Source organism: Aethalodelphis obliquidens, unplaced genomic scaffold (assembly GCF_003676395.1).
Source record: "Aethalodelphis obliquidens isolate GAN/ISIS:26980383/991018 unplaced genomic scaffold, ASM367639v1 scaffold58, whole genome shotgun sequence".
NCBI classification, from domain to species: Eukaryota; Metazoa; Chordata; class Mammalia; order Artiodactyla; family Delphinidae; genus Aethalodelphis; species Aethalodelphis obliquidens.
In genome coordinates, this window is record NW_020838002.1 from 7,224,522 (window position 1) to 7,243,672 (window position 19,151).

Consider the following 19,151-nt stretch of genomic DNA (forward strand, 5'->3'; position numbering starts at 1 on the left):
TGTGTGTGTGTGTGTGTGTGTGTGTGTGTAGCTCCATGTAAGTGTATCACATATGTAGTTTCATGTAATCACCACCACAATAACGACACTTACCTCTACCATCACCACAGACTCCCTTGTGCTACCTTTTTATAGCCACATCCACCCTCCCCCTTCCCACATCCCTAACCCCCGGCAACCACTAATCTATTCTCCATCTGTACAGTTATGTTATTTCATGAGTATTATATAAATGAAATCATGCAGTATGTATTCTTTTGAGACTGGCTTTTTACTTTCAGCATAATTTCCTTGAGGTTCATCCAACTTGTTACATACATCAATTGTTCATTTCTTTTTGTTGTTGAGTAGTATTCCATGTTTTGTTTAACCATTCACCTATTGAATGACATTTGCATAGCTTCCAATTTGGGGCTATTATGAATAAAGCTGCTATGAACATTCGTGGATAAGTTTCTGCATGAAAATAGGTTTTTATTTCTCTGGGATATATGCCCAAGAGTGCAATTGCTGGGTTATACACTAAGTCCATCTTTAGTTTTAAAAGGAACTGCCAAAGTATTTTTCAGAGTTGCTGTACTGTTTTTTACATTCCCACCAGCAATGTATGAATGATCCAGTTTCTCTGCATTCTGGTCATTATTTGGTGTCATTACTCTTTTTTTTTTTTACCCTTTCTGATAGGTATGTAGTGATATTGCATTGTGGTTTTACTTTGCATTTATCTGATGGCTGATCATATTGAACTTCTTTTCATGTGCTTTTTTGCCATCTGGATATCCTCTTCAATCAAACATCTGTTCATATATTTTGCCCATTTTCAAAATGGATTTTGTCTTTTTGTTGAGTTTTGAGAGTTCTTTATATATTCTAGATATGACTCCTTTGTCAGATATGTGACTGTAAATATTTTCTCCCAGTCTGTACTTTGTCTTTTCATTTTCTTAATAGGGTCTTTTGCAGAGTAAGTTTTTAATTTTGATGAGGCCAAATTTATCAGTTTTTTCCTTTCATAGATTGTGTTTTGGTGTCAAGTTTCAATTCTTTCCCTAGTCTTAGGTCCCAGAGATTTTTCTCCTGGTTTTATTTTTCTAGACATTTTATAGTTTTATCTTTTACATTTAAGCCCATGATCCATTTGAGGTTAATTTTTGTATAAAGCATAAGGTTTAGGTCAGGGTTCATTTGGGGTGGGGGGTATGGTTGTCTAATTGCTCCAGCACCACTTACTGAAAGGCTATCTTTCTCCTTTTGAACTGCTTTTGCTCCATTGTCAAAAATTATTTGGGCATTATGTGGCAGCCTGGATGGGAGAGAAGTCTGGGGAAGAATGGATACATGTATATGTATGGCTGAGTCGCTTTGCTGTGCACCTGAAACTATCACAACATTGTTAATTGGCTATACTCCAATATAAAATAAAAAGTGTAAAAAAAAACTTATTTGGGCATATTTATGTCAATCTATTTCTAGGTTGTCCATTATATTCCACTAATCTATGTGTCTATTCCTACACCAGTACCACAGCGTTTAATAATTGTAGCTATACAATAAGACAACATTAAGAAGAATGACTCCTCACTTTATTCTTTTTCAAAATTATTTTGGCTATTGTAGGGTCTTTACCTTTCCATATATATTTTAAAACATGCTGATCTATGTCTACAAAGAAATCTTGCTGAGATTTTGATAAGAATTGTATTAAAACTATAGATCAATTTAGGGACAATTGACATCTTTACAATGTTGAGTTTTCCACTATATAAACATAGTATGTCTCTCCAAGTATTTAGATTTTCTTTGATTTATTTCATCAGCATTTTATAATTTTAATCAGATCCTATACATGCTTATTACATTTATACCTGAGTATTTCATTTCCTTTGGAGGAATTGTAAGTGGTATTACATCTCTTATTTCAGTTTCCACTTATTCATGATCAGTGTATAAAAATATAATTGATTTTTATGTGTTGATTCTGTATCCTATGACCTTGTTGAATGCAATTAGTTCCAGGAGTTCTGTAGATTCCTTGGGATTTTCTACATAGATAGTCATGTCACCTACAAATAATGACAGTTATATTCCTTCTTTTCTAATTTGTATGTTTTTCATTTCCTTTTCTTGCCTTATTACAGTGGCTACAACTTCCAGTACTATAGTGAATAAGAGTGATGAGAGCAGACATTCTTGTCTTCCCAATAGTAAAAGAAAAGCATTCAAGGTTACACCATTAAGTATAGTTAGTTGTGATTTTTTTTGGTAAATGCTCTATATGAAGTTGAGGACGTTCTGCTCTATTCCTAGCATACTGAGAGTTTTTATCATGAATAGATGTGGAATTTTGTCAAATGGTTTTTCTGCATTGTTTTAGATAATCATATGACTTTTCTTCTTTAGTTTATTCTGCTTGCTTTAGGTTTACTTTGCTCTTCCTGCTAGTTTATTGAGGTAGTAGCTTAGATTATTGATTTGAGAGCTTTCTTCTTTTCTAACATAAGTATTACAAGTGATATAAATTTCTCTCTTAGCACTGTTAGTTGTATCCCACAAATATTGATATGTTATATTTTCATTTTAATTCACTGTGTATGTTTTGTTGTTGTTGTTTCTTCGTTTCAGACTTTCTCTTTGACCTGTGGGTTATTGAGAAGTATATTGTTTTATTTCTAAGTGTTTAGAGATTTTTCTGCTGCCTTTCTGTTACTGATTTCTAATTTGATTCCATCATGGTCAGAGAATATACTCTTATGATCTCAATTCTTCCAAATTTGTTAAGGTTTATTTTATAACCCTGGTATGGTTATCTTGTTGAATGTTCCATAGGTCCTTAGAAAGTATTTGTATTCTGCTGTTGATGGGTGTAGCGTTACCCAGTACATCATTCTTCTTTCCTTTCTGGAGGTCACACGTCTTACCCCTGTGCGTGTGTCTCTCTCATCTTATCAGGACACTAGTCTTTTTGGATTAGGGCTCCACCCTTATGACATCATTTAACCTTAATTACCTCTTTACAGGCCCTATCTTCAAATACAGTCAGATGAGAGGGTTAGAGCTTCAACATATGGATTTGCATCCATAATAAGGCTTCTTGGACTACAAGAAAAAGAAACCCATGCAAGCTAGTTCAGATGTTCAGTACAGGTTCACCCTATACATGTATCAACTGGAAGCTAGTAAGGGTTTCTCCCGGAACCCCCAGGCAGGGAGTGTAGTTGGGCCTCAACTAGGATGAGAGCCAGAGACTGAAAACCATCTGGAATTAGGGCAGCTACTCTCACTCTGTCTCTCCCTCCTCTCTGCTCCTCTCTTCACTTCTCCACTCTCCTTCTCTGCAGATGGGTTTTCTCTGCTTTTCTGCACATGATAGAAGATGACAACCCATATCACCCCATCTGTCCCCTCAGATAGAGCACCGCCAAAAATAGCTTGAATAGCTATTTCTATTCAAGCTATAATTTCTTGAAGAGCTGCATTTGAAATCTAAGTTCCTGAGAGAGAGAATCTGACTAACCAGCTTAGTCTGGTGCCACAGCTGGGCCCATCCACTGTGACCAGAGGTAGGGCTTCTCACACCCTTTTCTCATGACTTGTTTCTCCTTCCAGATTATCACCTTTAGGGACTACCTACCTATTGTGCTAGGTGATGAGATGCAAAAGTGGATCCCTCCATACCAAGGCTATAACGAATCTGTGGATCCCCGAATTTCCAATGTCTTCACCTTCGCCTTCCGCTTTGGCCACTTAGAGGTCCCCTCCACTGTGTTCCGCCTGGATGAGAATTATCAGCCATGGGGTCTGGAAGCAGAGCTCCCCCTGCATACCCTCTTCTTCAACACCTGGAGGATAGTCAAAGATGGTATGTGCTTTCAGGGAAGCACTGTCACTAGGCTGTCTCACTCTGTAGCCTGCTTCTAGGGAAACCTGGCTTGGAAGTCAGACTCCAGGCACTTCCTGTGTGACCCTAGGCAAGTGAATTCACCTCACAGAGCCTCAGTTTCTTCATTTGTAAAATGGGGACAGTAATAATACCTATCTCATAGGATATTAAAAAAATAGAAATATATGTATAAAGTGCCCTACAATGGTTCCTGACACACAGGATGTGGTTATTATTCTTTCTTTCTTCCGCTGGCCTTTAAGATGCCGAGTTTTCCCTGTTCCCTTTCCCTGCCTCAGGTTTCTCTGATCCCTGCAGAAATAATTCCTAGGTCTGGTAAAAAAAAAAAAAAATTGCTCTTTTCTGCTCTCCTCTACGGCTTTCCACCTACATTAAGTGCCAAAGGTTGAAGCCAGCTCCCCTTTATCCTGAGGTGGGCTGTGTTGAAACTGGCTTTACTTAAGGCCTGACAAGTCAGGGCATTTTCCAGAGATTTCTGACATCTCTTCCCAAGCTGCACAGTTCATTGGGGGAACATATGGAAGTGAAGGAGCCAGCTCTCTGAACTGGAACTTGAAAGAAACCCTAACCTTATGCTCATGCCATCGCCCCAGGATGGCAGGTGGTCTGGACTGACCCCCAGCTCCCAGCATACCCTGCGGGCTGCACTGTGCTCTTCTCTCCTCCCCACTTCCAGCCTGAGAGGTGCAGTTGGCCCTTCTTTCACCTGAGAAAGAGAAAATGTCTGGTGGAGGGAGGAGCCAGCAGTGGAAGATGTCCCCAGCTGCCCCCATCCCCAACATGGCCTCTGGGTCTCCCTTTCAGGTGGAATTGACCCTCTGGTGCGGGGCCTGCTGGCCAAGAAGTCCAAATCGATGAATCAGAATAAAATGATGACGGGCGAGCTGCGCAACAAGCTTTTCCAGCCCACTCACGTGATCCACGGCTTTGACCTGGCTGCCATCAACATACAGCGTTGCCGGGACCATGGGATGCCTGGTGAGTGGGCCTAGGGTCCTGCCAGGCCTGGGGAACTTTTAGCTACTTTCTGGGGTTCCAAGGGACTCTTGTCTGTAGCCCTGAGGAGGTGATCACTTCTAAAACAGAAGGCAGAGATGCCCTTTTTTTTTTTTTTGACCGTGCCACGCAGCATGTGGGATCTTAGTTCCCTGACCAGGGATAGAACCCGTGCCCCCTGCACTGGAAGCACAGAGTCTTAACCACTGGACCTCCATGGAAGTCCAGAGATGCCCGTTTTTAAAACTCACTTTGCTCATCTGTGAAATGGAATCTTCCATTCTCCTTAATGCAGAGACCAGAGAACACATCTGGTACTTTCTTTGAGCTCCTCAAATGAAAGAAATCAACAACTGACTTGTAAAACCAGTTTAAAAGTCCAGAAAATATTAAGAAAAGGGTAACAGAGGGAAAACAACGACTATCGGATCTTCCTAAATGTAGTACCTAAGAGCCAGACTGCCTGGGTTCAAATTCCAGCTATGCCCTTTCTACTCATGTGACCTCAGGCAAGTTGCTTGACATCTCTGTTCTTCAATTTACGTTTGTGTATGGTGCTTAGAATAGTTCCTGGACCCGTAGTAAGCACCATATAACCTTCTAGCCCCCTCGAAGCTTAAGTGCCACAGTATAAAACAATGGCTCACTGACTCCCCTATCCCAAGGGCTGCGAACACAGACTTTCTGGGGCTGATGGAGCTGGAGTGGGCACTTCTGCAAGGGGGATGAGACAGCTCCAGCCTCTCTGCCCTAGGGTACAACTCCTGGAGAGGCTTCTGTGGCCTCTCACAGCCCCAAACACTGAAGCAGCTGCACGCCGTGCTGAAGAACAAGTTGCTGGCTGAGAAGTTACTGGTTCTCTACGGGACCCCTGACAACATTGACATCTGGATAGGGGCCATCGCTGAGCCCCTGGTAGAGAGGGGCCAGGTGGGGCATCTCCTGGCCTGCCTCCTGGGAAGGCAGTTCCAGCAGATCCGTGATGGAGACAGGCAAGTGAGACCTCAGGGGGGAGGGCACGGAGGGCATCCCTTCTCGGAGGTGGGCCGTGGGCATCCTACAGGAGGACTGACGCCAGACCTTGGCATGTTCCGGTGACCCCCTTCCTTCCCCTCTGGCAGACGGGGGAGGGTCCAACAGCTGGGCTGTATGGAGAGACCCTGCTTCTGTCTCTGCAGGTTCTGGTGGGAGAACCCTGGGGTCTTCACTGAGGAGCAGCGGAACTCTCTACAGAAAATGTCCTTGTCACGCCTTGTCTGTGACAACACCCACGTCACCAAGGTCCCGCTGCACCCCTTCCAAGCCAACAGCTACCCCCAAGGCTTTGTGGATTGCTCAGCCATCGATAAGCTGGACCTCTCACCGTGGACCTCTGAGGAGAATTAGGGGCCTGGACTCCACGGCCTCACAAACTCTGCAGTAAAGCTCCCCTTGGTCCACAATGCCACCTCAAGCAAGCTCAGTGACCCGGTCCCTTAGAGCGCCATACCTAGTCCCAGCCCTTCCTCCCAGCCGGGTCTCTCTACGCTCCCTGGATGCACACCTCGCTCAAGCCCGAAGCCAGCCCCCTCGGGCTCTCCAGCTCTTCCTCTTGAATCCATCCTCTCTGCCTGTGGAAACCCACCTTTCTGTCAAGACTCCGAGATACTCTCTGAGATACCTTCCAGTCTAGCTTGCCAGACGTCAGCCATTCTCTCCCCTGAAGAAGTCAAGGCCTTTACACCCTTATCTCTCCTCCCCGTGATTGTAAACTCCCCGTGATTATAAACTCCCCAAGATTGTAAACTCCTTGAGCCGGGGACTTCAGCCCACTTCCAAGTGTGTTCCGTGGCCCCCAGCATGTAGCTCAGCACACAGTAAGTGCCCAGTAAACATCTGGTGATTGACTACGGGTGCTGGCAATGACCTTGTTCCCCTCCCGAGGCAGGCCTTGGAATCACTGCCAAATGAGTAAGTGGATGTTTACAGCTCAGACATGTCTCACCACCAACAGGTCGTGTGCACGAGTCTATGGGGTGAGAGGGCACGGTCTGGTGGGATTTCAAAGCGCTCTTAAAGAAAAAGAGGAGGCAAGGGGCTCCTGGGGAAAGAAGCCATGGCTGTGGGGTGGCAAGAGAGCCCTCAGTGCCACGGGGTCAAAGAGGGAGGAAATCCAAGCCTGGATTCCCCAGAGCTAAAGTTAATTCCCTTCCTGGGGCCCTTCAGGGAAATACCCTCTTCTTCTAGGCCAGTCCTTGGAGGCTGCGGGGCCTTTGACGGGCAGCTCCAGAACATGGCTAGCGCTGCCACCCAATACATATTCATGAGTTGTTTTAAAATGACCTTCCTGGGTAAGGTCAGCCCAGCCGGGGCCTCCAGATCCCCTGACTGGCGGGGCAGGGGTGGGAGGCACTTAGCCATCCTGTGGGAAAAGCCCAGGAGCCACAAGGCCTGGGCTGCAGCCCTGACTCTGGCACCCTCTTCTCTGAGGCCTCAGATGAGGCCCTTAACCTCACTGAACACCCCTCTTGTCATCAGTGAAATGGAGCTGAGTAGTATTTATCCTGCTAGGGTGACGTGCCGGGGGCTCCTATGGGCATGGGCCCCCAGCATCCTGCATGCTTTCAGGCTCCAGCTGTGGGTGCCCCTCCCCAAATGTGGGAAGAAGGGAGGGAACAGGGAGGGAATCTACCAATCAGAGGGATTAAGCTCCAGGCAAGTTTATTAGGGAAGCATGCGCCTTCCCCTCCCTCAGCCCAGCCTGCTGTCCCAGTCTGGGAACCTGGCCCCGTGAAGGCAAGAATGAGAAGGAGTCTGCTGTCCTAGGGCCTCCGAACCACTGTGCCAGCTCCAGGGATGCAGGATCCAGAGATGCCTTGTTATCTGGGGAGGGAACTACCTTCCCATCACCCCTCTGCTCTTCCTCTCCTGCAGTAAAAGTGTGTGTCCCCTCTATTTCCCGGCCTGACACAGAGTGAGCACGTAGCAAATACTTCCCAGAGCAATGCACAAACAGAAGGCCTTGGGGACCACAATTCCTGTTCCCCGGGGAAGGTGAGCGAAGAGGCTCTGCTTGGTTTGGCCTGGCCCCTAGGCTTCTAAGAGCTGACTGCTTTCCACGTATGAATTGGCCAAAGGAGGACTCCTGGATGTCCTGACCCCCAGTTCAGAAAGGGCCCTGAAACACTGACCACCCTGGTTCAAGTTCAGAGCCCAGAGCAAGCCTCATGCTGAGGGTCCAGCCTCACTGCAGACACAGCAAAGATCCCCATCAGTGATGTTTTATTCTCATAATCATCAGGTACAAACAAATGGTACAAAAGGGCCAGTGGGCCCCAGTCCCTCTCCAGGCAGGCTCCTGTGAAAAAGCAAGAGAAGAGAGTAAGGAAGACAAAGGGCAGCCAGGGACTGAGCCTGGCTCGCACGGGCCCATAACTCAACCACCACCCACAGCCCCACTGCTACTAGCCACTCCTCTGGGGTCGCTGGTTCACCTCTGCTACCCGGACCCTCTCAAGGTATAAGCTCCGTGGGGGCAGAAATGGTGTCTGACTTTTTCTGTATGTTTCCCATGCCTAGCACAGTGCCTGGCAGGTAGTAAGTGCTCAATAAACTGAGTACTAGAGAATGCAAATGGACCTTCTAAGGAGCCGTGATAGCTGTTATTTACAGAGAAGAAAATTCAGGCTTAGCAAAGGTTGAGGAACTTGTTCAAGGTCACATAGCTGGTGAGCTGCAGAGGCAGGATTTGAACCCAACGCACACAAAATACTACCCATGTTCACACACACACACAAAATGCAATTTATATTCACTGCGCACGTACACACACACACACACACATGAATGAATGTCTAGTCATTGGTTTTTCTGGCTGGCACCCAGAACAGGGATGGGCCCACCTAGGGAAGGGAGATCTCTGTGGTTCCAATTGGCCAGCCCAGGTATGCCCAACCTTCACCTCACCACTGCACCCCCTTACCCAGCCTCTAGTTCCTGTCCCTCCAGGAACCCAAGTCCAACGCAGGGAGTGCACTGCAGTTGACAAAGTCCCGAGGGAACGTGTTGGACTCGAAGATGTTGTTCTTGGACACGACGGTGATGCCTGTGTTGTCACAGATGATGCGGGGCAAGGAGATCTTGGCCAGGGCCTGCTGTTGCTGCGGGCTGAACACGCCCTTGTTCTGCCACCAAAACCTGCACGGGAACACCGCTGGCCATCATGCCTGAGGCCCTCCTGGGCCGGGAGGGCATCCACTGGCTGGAGATGCTCCCGGATGACAGAGGACCACGGCAGACACCGGCCCCACAGCACGGGGGAGCTCCAGGCCCTCAGGCAGCCCAGGGGGGTTCAAACAAATAGAGCCCCACTCACAGCTGTCCAGCTGCCTCCCCCGCCCATGCCCCAGCAGCCTCCGGGCACCGCTGATGACAGACCGGGAGCCAGGCCCCCACTCATTCCCAGTGTAGCCAGGGCTACATCCACGTGGGGAGAAAGGCCCTTGGGGGTGGTTTATAATTTGTCCACCTGGAGTGGGACACCTTTTAAAAATGATCCCAAAGGCGCGATTCAGGCTAGGGTAGAACTGGGTGTGATAGATGTCAGGACCCCAGGAGCAGCCGTGGGAAAGCGAGGATGGGACCTTTCAACAGAGATCGGTGGTGCCGTGGCGGCAGCCCGGGACCCGGAGAAGAAGTGACTACGAGTGGCATTTTCTCTCTTCCCTCCTTTACAACCAGGGGTCCAGGTGCCTCCTTGCTGCGCCCCCAACAGATTCAGGGCGCATTAGGGATGACCCTGAGGCTCCCCAGAACACACTCCTTCTAGCAGGAGGAAGCTGGGGCCCCCGAGGGTCAGGGACAGGCCCACCGCCGCGCAGCGGGCCTGAGCCCCTCGGCCTCCGTCCTCACCGATCACCATCGCGGAGCTTCCTGAACTGGGTCCCGATGAGGCAGGCGAGCAGCAGGCCCACGCGGCCTTTGCTGTTCAGGGGCTCGGCCACACCACCCATCCAGATGTCGATGTTGTTGGGCGTGCCGTACTGGGCCATCAGCTTCCTCGCCAGGTCCAGGTTCTTCAGGACCGTGCCCAGCTCGCCCACCGTGCTGGGCTGCGGAAGCCCGCAGAAGCGCCTCCAGGCATTGTAGCCTGTATGGGGGGAGGGGAGAGACGCCCGTGGGTGGGTCCCAGAAAGGCCACCTTCCCAACACAGCGAGGCCACGTACTGAGGTACCTGAGGGAGGGGAGGACACAGAGGGGCTGCCACCAGGCTATAAACCCCACAGGGAACCCTGCGGCCTCTCCAGGGGCCTGGGGACAGCTGGGTCTCTCCAGGAGCCTCTCTTTCTCCCCTGTCCTCCCACCCTACGGTAAATCCTCAATCGCCATAACTCCTGCTGGCATCTCCCGGCCCCCTGTGGAGATCTCAGACCCGTGATGGATGCAGTGTGTCTAGAAGGATCGGCCACACCAGCTGTCCTATGACACAGGCACGGGCGTGGCGTGAGGCTGATCTGGGCTCCCATTCCAGCTCTGTCATGGACGTGGCTGGAGAACCTGGGCAGATTCTGAATTTCTCCAAGCCTCGGTTTCCTCATCAGTAAAATGGAGGTGATAATAATCTCTTCCCCTCAGAATTCATGTAAAATGAAGCAAAGTGAAATGAGATGGAGACAGATTTTGAGACTGTGGGCGGGGGCTTGTGGTTATTACGATGATGCTCTAAGTTGGAGGGTTACAGCAACACAAAGGAGGTGGGAGGTGCTGGAAATGGGGCAGATGGGCCCAGGGAGAGGTAGGGGCCTGACCTCAGACCGCATCCTAAGAGCAACGTTCTGGGGGTTCGGGGGAGCCCTGGGCAGCTGGGGACACTGAAGAGGGCAGGCCCTGGAGTGGGAGGTGGGGAGGGGCGGGGCCCTCACCTGGGAGGCCGTGGTCCCGGCTGCGCTGCATGTTTAGAGCGGGCAGGTCCAGCCCGATCCTCATGACCTGCTCAAACAGCCGCTCCCGGATCTCATCCACCGCGATTTGGTTCTGCAGATTCAGCTTCGCAGGGGTGGCCATGAGGCCCCGGAGGATGGGGTCGATGCCACCTGGGGCGAGAAGAGCAAGGTTGGGGGAAGGATCTGGCTCGGTATCGGAGCTCAGACCAGAGTCACGCAGAACCGGGGGGATTGCAGAACAGGGCTGGGCATGTGCGGCTCTGGTGCCAAGGTGTCCCCAGCGGGCAGGTCCTCACTGAGGCTTTGAGGTCTCGGGGGTTAATGCCATTCAGACTGGCAAGGCTCCCAGCCCCTGGCCTCCTGGGTCACTGAGGATTAGTCAGTACAACACACAGGAAGGAGCCAGCTCCTACAAGCCATCTCCACCAGAGCTCACCAGAGTCAGGTGAGCTCTGCTTGAAAGTCAGAGGCTGGAAAGTCAGATCAGATCCCCAAAGATGGAAGGAAAGAGGATCTGGTCCACCCTAGCTCCCTGTGACGAAGCCCACCCCCATCCCACCCTCGGCTGCCAGCTAACTCACTCCTGGCTTAGGTCCCGCTCACCTTCCAGCACAACCCTCCAGCTGGCAAAAAAGACCTTGCTGAGCGGAACACGAGGGTTGGGCTGCATAGGCTGGTACTGATCGTTCAGGCGGAACATGAAGGGCTGGATGAGGGTGTGGCCATAGCGGAAGGCGTTGGTGAAGACGTTGGCGATGCGCGGGTCCACCGAGTCATTGTAGGAGCGGTACTCGGGCAGGTACTTCCTCATGGCCTCCGGCCCCAGCACCAGGGGCAAGTAATCTCGGTAAGTGATGATCTAAAGAAAAGTCACGCAGAGCAGCCTCTCCACTCATCCCGCCCAGCAGATTCTTCACCTGCTCCTGACTCAGGGGATCCCTCCCTCGTATAAGGCCAGAGATTTGCCTCCCACAGCACTAGAGCTGAGTCTCACAGAGTGGCACCGCATGGCATAAACAGAGCTCTAGTGCTTGCCTGCTGTGTGCCCTTGGGCCAGTTATTAACCTCTCTGAGCCCCAGTTCCTCAAATGTAAATTATGGGTAATTATGCTGCTCTCTGCCCTAAAGTATTACATAAAAAAAGGGCTTTGTTACTCCTTGCAGTAGCTCCCTTGCCCTTGTTACCCATGGTCCCATTTCTCCTACAAACTTATTAGCTCCTTGAGGGCAAGGGTGGTATCTCATTTCTCTTGAAATTACTCAGTGCCCAGCAAGTGCCTGGCTCACAGTAGGGTTCAATATATTGCCTGTAGGAGGAGGGGAAGCAAAATGGAAAAGGGCCACCCTAGATGCTTTCTCCCAGTGAAAAGAAAAGAGATGGAACAGTCCCACTCTAGATTCTAGACTCTGGAATTTCCTCTGAGGTTTAAATGAATCTCACTTTCTTAGTGCAAATTGAAAACTCATCCTCAGCTCCAGCAACTCTCTCTCCTCCAGGGTCAAGGAGTATTAACAAGGGGTGTGCATGTGCGTGTGTGTGTGTGTGTGTGTGTGTGTGTGTGTGTGTGTGTGAGTTTATGTCTTGGGGAGACAATGGGGATGCTGGAGCATCAAAAGTTGGGAGAAGGGAAATCCCCTGGAGGTCCAGTGGTTAGGACCCTCTGCTTCCACTGCAGGGGGCACGAGTTCAATCCCTGGTCGGGGAACTAAGATTCCACAAGCCATGTAGTGCGGCCAATAAATAAATAAATAAAGCATTTAAACATTTCAAAAAAAGTTCAGAGAACACCCCCCCATGGATAAGCGAGGATAAGGAGAGCAGGTGACCTGTGATAGAGCTCTAAAGAAGAGAGAGTGTGCAAAGGAGCCAAGGGTGATGATGAGATGAAGGAAAGGAGAAGCATTTACTGAACAGCTACTGTGCGCCAGGCACTTTAGAACCACCTGTTTAAACCTCCCAGTACCATTCCTGGTGGACAGGAAAGTTATCAGTAGAAAGGTCAGCAAGCCTGGGAAAGAGGCGTTGGAAGGCAAGTGACCCTTGTCAGGTGCTTAGTATCTGCCAGGTGTTTTCATATGTGTCCTTTAATCCTTACAGTATCATGGATGAAGAAACTGAAGCTCATGAGGGTTAATTTGCACTGATAAGATGTGGCAAAGGCATGTCTGGATCCCAAGTCTGCCGACCCCTGGCATCACTGACGCACAGGACCGCCTACCTGGACCATGGCTCCCACGATCTTTCGGGCTTCCTGATAGAGCTTCTCTCCATTCCAGCAGGGGTTCAGGCGCTTGAGCTCTGTGGCCAGCCGGTTGTGCTCCCGCAGAAAGAGTGTGTGCATGGAGGTGAGCTCAGGCATCTCACTTGAGCGGGTGTCCCCTTGGGGAAGCAAGAGCTACTGTCATTCCTAAGACCTCCCTCCCAGAAAGGACTTGCTCCACTGAAACTCTCTCCCAAGCCAAGGCCTCAAATGCCCCCTACCCAGCCCTCCTCTGCACCCATCTTTCCACGCCATGCTCAGTTTACACCTCCTCTAGGAAGCCTGCCTTGATGCCCTGGTCCACCATAATAGCTCTTCCTCTAGCAGTTTAGTGGCACTGCTGGTCAGAGATGCTCATTCACTAAGCACCAGATCTGACACAAGACTTGCCACCTTCCCACACCTGAGACTGGTAGCACCTTGAGGACAAGGACCATGGCTTGTGCCTTTTTGTATCTGACCCTCCCACCCAATGTATACCTAGACACATGGGGTTTAACACAGTGCCTGGTACAAAATAGGAGATCCATGAATACAGCTTGATTGACTTATTCTCTTGATTCAGGGAAGGCTAGAAAGTAGCATGCACGTTGGCTCTCCCTATTTTCCTGTCCATGTGGGACACAGTGAATGATCACAGCCCTCTCTCCTGCTAAAATTGGATGCAACCTCAGAATCCTTCTTAACACAGGACTCTAGAAAGCCAGTACCATCTGTTCAGAACTGCCATCCGCACCTTACTGCATGCTAATTGTGCAGCCTGCTCAGGGCAGGGAGCCAGGGCACAGGATGTTTGAAGTCCGCCCTGAGACTGTGCAAAAGAATGAAGTGTGACCCTCTGATCCCTCAAGTCCTCCCCTAAACCTGCTCTGGAAGTACCAGAGGGTTAGGGCCAAGCCCATTTCTGCAGGACACTGGGTTCAGTCCTCCACAGCTCTAACGTTTGTCGAGAAGGATATTCTCTGAGAGCAGCTTTTCCTTCCCACAACCTGACAGAGGTCACGACCATCCAGGCTGGGAACATGTGGCTTAACACCATGAGGAGGCCAAGGAGTGCTGCTCTTCCCCCACTAGCCCAGAAAAGCCCACACTGGTGCTGACCTTGATTCTCCTCCCCAGGGCCCACCCATCAGGAGCCACCAGGAGGTGAGGTTGGGAGGCCAAAGAGAAAGGCCTCAGACCCACTGTTGGGTTTAAAGGTAAAAGTGTAAAATTTCTGGGCACTACCTCCATCATTGCCCCAACCATATCCCCAGGAATGCCAGCTGTTTAAATCAAAAATCCCACCCTCTCTTATTACAGGGAATCAAGGCGGATAGGTGGTGATGTGCTGGAGCAGCTCTGTCCAATAGAACATGAAGATGGAAATGTTCTACATTTGAGCTGTCCTATATGGAAGCCACTAGCCTACGAGGCTGTTGAGCATTTGAAATGTAGCTAGCGCAGTGGAGGAATCTCATTTTTAATTTAAGTTCATTTAAATTAACTTACACGTAAATGAAAATAGCCATGTGTGGCTAGTGGCTACCATATTGGATACTGTGATTCTAGAAGGTGAGGGTGCCATGTTGCTCTCTGTCCCTTCAGTTCCCTGTTCCTGGAGGACTCAACTTTCCTCTCTCCCAGAGTCCAGAGGGAAAGAGAGCAACCGAGAAAGGGCTGAACAGAGGGACAGAGGCTCGCTCCTTGGCCAGCCCTGAGTCTCCTTCTTAGGTTTGGGGTTATTGTTTTTGTTGGTTTGGGGTTTTGTTTCTGTTTCGCCTCTCTGGCTCCATCCAACTTGTTACCAAGGCAACTGGATTAATATCATGAAGCTGATGAGGACAGTCTCTCTAAATGCAAACCCACAAGGGGCTCTCAAACGGGCCCGCTGTGGCTCCGGTAGGGGGCGCCCCTGCGTCAGCCCAGGTCCCTGCCCAAGACTGACCTGCCAGGAAGCAGGGGATGTTCGCGGTGCGGTTGGTGAGCAGGCACGGGTCATCGTGCAGGTTGTCAAAGGGCAGCAGGGCCCGGCCGTTGTCATGGAAGCGGGTGTTGACGGCCAGCAGCCCCAGCTGGTTGGTCAGGTTGCGCAGCTTCATGGCCAAGGGGTCCTCGCTGCCGTACACCATGCTGGCGTCCACGAAGGAGGTGAGCGCGTTGATCTGGTTGCGGACGGTGATGTTGCTCCCTTTGCAGGCCGGGCTGGAGCGGAAGAAAGGGATGCAGTCGCGTTCGTTCTTGATGCGGGGGTCATCGGACGGGATCTGCAGCACAGAGAGAGGCCCGGCGGGCGCGCCGAGGACAGGGACAGAGATCAGGAGTGGCTTTCCCCCGCCCACCCTCCTGAAGGCCTTAATTCCCACCTCAGAAGCAGCCTAGAGCCCAGGACCAGAGGGGGCAACCCAGATACTAAAACGGAGCTCCTCGGCCCCCTCGGCCGGCAGGAAGGCGTCTCAAGGCCCCCAGGGGATCAGCCTGAGTTTCCACCAGCAGAGCGCCTCCACGCTGGAGGGGTGACGAGTAGGATGCTGGTGTGGGGGATGTGGGGCCCGCTGAAGGGGGTGTGGCCAGTCCTCTGACCCCTCCCCCCAAACCTCCTTTCTCTCCTCTTTTCTGTCTCTGCTCCTCCCTCCTCTGTTCTCTAGATCTGGTCTCTACACTCTCCGGGGGCCTCCTCTCCCTTTCCCCTTCCTCTCTCTCACTCTGGCCCCTGTGTCTCTCTCCCTCTCTCTCGGATTCTACTTCCTTCTTTCTCCCCTCGTCTACCTACTCTGCACGTGCCTCGACCAACCAGCCCACTCTCAGCCCTGCTCCAACCCCAAAACCCAGCCTCTGTGTGATGTGGGCTTGGGGAGAGGGAGCCTGTGAGTGGGGAGGGAGGAGGACTGAGCCCCCGGCACCTGCACACAGAGGTTTGAGGGACGGTGGGAAGGTCCCTAGCCCAGAGTGGTGGGGGATGGGGGCTCAGGGCCAGCCTTGCTGGGAGCCAGGGAAGGAAGGCTGGGCAGGGAGGGAGGTGTTCCCTTCCGGGAACGCTGCCCATCCCGCGACCCGGCAGGCTGGCCGGTGGGGCAGGGAGGGAGTACCTTGAGCGGGAAGCAGGGAGGCTGCTGCAGGCAGCTGGTCTCGCAGTTGATGCCAGTGAGGAAGGAGACACGGGCGGCTGGCTCGGGGGTGAAGTCGAGGTCATGGTCGAGCAGCTGGCCCCACTGCATGAACATGAGCGAGCGCTCCTGGTCCGGGGTCAGGTTCTCCGTGGGGAAGCGCACGATGTCGTTCGAGACGGCGCGAGCCTGCGGGACGCGGGGAGTCAGGGGCCCTGGCCTCGGCCGGGCCTCTCCCACTCCGCGGGCCAGGGCTCACCAGGGGCACCGGGAAGCCGTTGCGCTTGACCCCAGGCGTCCAGCCGAAGGGCAGGGAGAAGCCATCCTCGTACTCCGCCGGCAGCCAGCGCGCAAAGGCGCGGTTGGAGGCCCCTAGCGTGGGGCTGCGCCTGCAGGGGTGGGGGAACAGGGCGCTGACGCCATGTGGCCGGGACCACCCCCCTCTAGCCACCACCCACCCGCCGAGGGGAGGTCCCCAGCGGCCGCACCTGTTGTTGCACTGCCCGGTGATGGTTCGGTACTGGTCCTCCTCTGGGCACCTCACCCCCAGGTCCTGGTAGGCGCAGCCGCTAGTCTTGGACAGCAGATTCAGCTGGGCAGGTGTCAGCACGTCTGCGGGGCCGGGAAAGTAGGGGGCGAGTGGGAGCTGAGACCCTATTTTCTATCCTCTGCTGGGGAGCCTCGGTTAGGGGGTGTGATCTGAGGACATGGAGGGGAAGCTAGGATGCCTGCTGAGACCCCCTGGAAAGAGGGGTTGGGGGAGCCACTGGGATTGAGCGAGGGTCTGGGGATGTAGAGGGAATGGTACCCGTGACATTGAAGCGGCCTGGCCACAGGGGCCGCAGCTTCCTCTCCAGCAGGCCTAGGGCCACGTGCAGGTAGTCAGCTGCCCTCACCGCTGTCCTGGTGGCTGCCACTGGCTGCTTGAAGTAGGACAGGAGGTCCATGGGGCTGGCCGAGCCACTGTGAAGCCGCCGCTTGATGCTGCTTGGGGGAAGGAGGAGGGAGGGCCAGAGAAGTGAGGCAGAGACACTCAGCACAGCCCCAGCCCAGGGTTCTGGACACAGAGGACAGTGTAGACAGACCCACAGTTAGGAAGCAGGTTTCTCTTTTTAAACGGGGTTTGGACCTGGGTGCCCAGAGCCCAGGCCACGGGAGGCATGGTTTGGAAAATGTTCTCGCACCCAGAGCTAAAAAGACTGACAGGGCTCCCCTGGTGGCGCAGTGGTTGAGAGTCCGCCTGCCGATGCAGGGGACACGGGTTCATGCCCCGGTCCGGGAGGATTCCGCATGCCGCGGAGCGGCTGGGCCCACGAGCCATGGCCGCTGAGCCTGCGCGTCCGGAGCCTGTGCTCCGCAACGGGAGAGGCCACAACGGTGAGAGGCCCGCGTACCGCAAAAAAAAAAAAAAAAAAGACTGACAGACAGAGGGCCCCACGCCCAGCCACAAATTCCCCACTGCCTGTTCCTTCTCTGAAAGGCCTGGGACAGCCTTGCCCAGAGCCACGCCGTACCCCGGCGCCCCACCTTTCCCGCCGCTCCTTGTAGGCTTTGTCCACTAGCCGCTTGGCCTCCTCCATGCAGGTCAGCACCACTGAGGTCTCCACTTCCCCCAGGACAGCTGCCCAGAACAGGGGTCACGAGGTCAGGAATGGGCCCAAAGCCCCCATCAGGCCCTAGAGCCCGGGTGGCTTACACTGAGGAAAGGCATCCCGGGGACTCAGAACCTCCCCCAACACACCACCTTTTCCCTTCCTTCTGAACTGTTACCTGGAGCGGCACCCTCAGAAGGCTGGGGCATGGCTAGAATGACCAGGAGTCCTGCTAGGCCCAGGGGCAGCTTCATCTCTGCAGCAAGACCCCAAGCCCAGTAAGTGTCCAAAGCCCACAGGGCATTTAGGGAGAAGAGAGCCCCATGTCCCTCTCCTCCCAGGCCCCTCACTCCCACCTTCACCCCCCAGTGCCCCCTCAGTGGGTTCTGCCAACAGACGGAGTCCAGGACCCTACCTCCAAAGTTCCCGTGCTCCAGCTGGCAGTGACATCACCTCTTAGCTAAATCTGGGCTTTTATGTCCTCCAAGCTGGGGGAGGGGCAGGGCAGATGAGGCCCGCCCCTGGAGACTGAACTCTCTCTCCTCCCCGCCTGGGCCCGGGGTGCTTAGAAAGAGTTCTCTGATATGGGTGATACGGGCAGGAGAGGAGGGACCAGAGCTGTCTTCAACCTTTGAACTTAGCACCCCCAGAGTTTCTCAGCTCCCCACTGTGTGCCTAGACCAGTGCTGTCCCCAGGGGGTGCAGACAACTAACCGCACCCCCTCCAAAATTCTGGGTCAACTGAGTATCCAAGGTTCCTTTAAAGGGACAAAAGTTAGGAACTGACAACCTAAGGAATTATGGGAAACAGAAGGTGAAGGAGAGACCTGGAGTGATGATGGCCCGATCTGCCTCAGGGCACCTTGCCCCACCCCCAACAGTAACCTGACCCCTGTGACCAACCTTGATGGGCAGCCCTCCATTCTTGGAGAAGGCTAAAGGGACAGGAAATCTGGCTGGGGACCGTTGGGCTTCACAGGAAAGAAGACCCTGGGGGCCGTGGGCTGAGGACCAAGGTTAACTTCCTCTATCCCTCTCTTCATCCCCTTTCCTCTTGGCTTTTGGTAGGGGGCTGTCTCCAACATCCCCACCATCTGCCCCCAGATTTCAGGAACCAGGAGAGAAGAGAGCTGGTTGTGGTTAGTGGTCAGTTTGGTGACACAGCCCAGTGCCTCCCAGGGACAAGATCAGTGTCGTTAGGATTTGCATTAAACTTTTGAAATAGAAGAGGGAGAAGCCCTGGGGAAGACTGGCAAAGGGACTGCCATTCCGCAGCAGGAAAAGGTACCCTACGACTAATGACTGTGTCTGTCCACCTCCCTGTGCCCTCGTCAGTCTGGGCACGTGCCAGCCGTGGCCCCCATGTCCTGTTTGGTCTACCCACACCTCCTAC

General features: G+C 52.4%; 2 protein-coding genes across 5 annotated transcripts in view; one reads left to right on the plus strand and one right to left on the minus strand.

Moving 5' to 3' along the window:
- Nucleotides 1–6,754, plus strand: part of LPO (lactoperoxidase) — a 32,738-nt gene extending 25,984 nt beyond the window's left edge. Inside the window, exons 11-14 of one of the 4 annotated variants that reach the window (XM_027087083.1) lie at nt 3,607–3,859; nt 4,706–4,879; nt 5,652–5,889; nt 6,076–6,349. In XM_027087083.1, the coding sequence (XP_026942884.1) occupies nt 3,607–3,859; nt 4,706–4,879; nt 5,652–5,889; nt 6,076–6,283 (873 nt within the window). In that variant the 3' untranslated portion in view covers nt 6,284–6,349. Of the gene's footprint in view, nt 1–3,606; nt 3,860–4,705; nt 4,880–5,651; nt 5,890–6,075 lie in introns of all 4 variants that reach the window. The other 3 variants (XM_027087082.1, XM_027087084.1, XM_027087086.1) reach the window with 3 other exon arrangements.
- Nucleotides 6,755–8,144: 1,390 nt separating this feature from the next.
- On the minus strand, nt 8,145–18,198 carry MPO (myeloperoxidase). Its single transcript, XM_027087087.1, has 14 exons — nt 18,174–18,198; nt 17,937–18,014; nt 17,694–17,787; nt 16,975–17,150; nt 16,655–16,778; nt 16,426–16,555; nt 16,149–16,355; nt 15,008–15,326; nt 13,039–13,199; nt 11,423–11,678; nt 10,799–10,969; nt 9,788–10,025; nt 8,859–9,073; nt 8,145–8,234 (listed from the first exon to the last, which is right to left on the minus strand). The coding sequence occupies exons 2-13, from the start codon at nt 18,010–18,012 to the stop codon at nt 8,866–8,868; spliced, it is 2,160 nt and encodes a 719-aa protein (XP_026942888.1). The 5' UTR covers nt 18,013–18,014; nt 18,174–18,198; the 3' UTR covers nt 8,145–8,234; nt 8,859–8,865.
- Between the last annotated feature and the right edge of the window lie 953 nt (nt 18,199–19,151).

Coding starts and splice junctions, on each gene's coding strand:
- MPO (XM_027087087.1), bottom strand. CDS start 18,012: ATGAAGCTGCCCCTGGGCCTAGCAGGACTCCTGGTCATTCTAGCCATG. Junction 11,679..13,038: donor TCGTGGGAGCCATGGTCCAG/GTAGGCGGTCCT, acceptor ACTTTTCTTTAG/ATCATCACTTACCGAGATTA. Junction 10,970..11,422: donor CTGGAGGGTTGTGCTGGAAG/GTGAGCGGGACC, acceptor TTCTCGCCCCAG/GTGGCATCGACCCCATCCTC.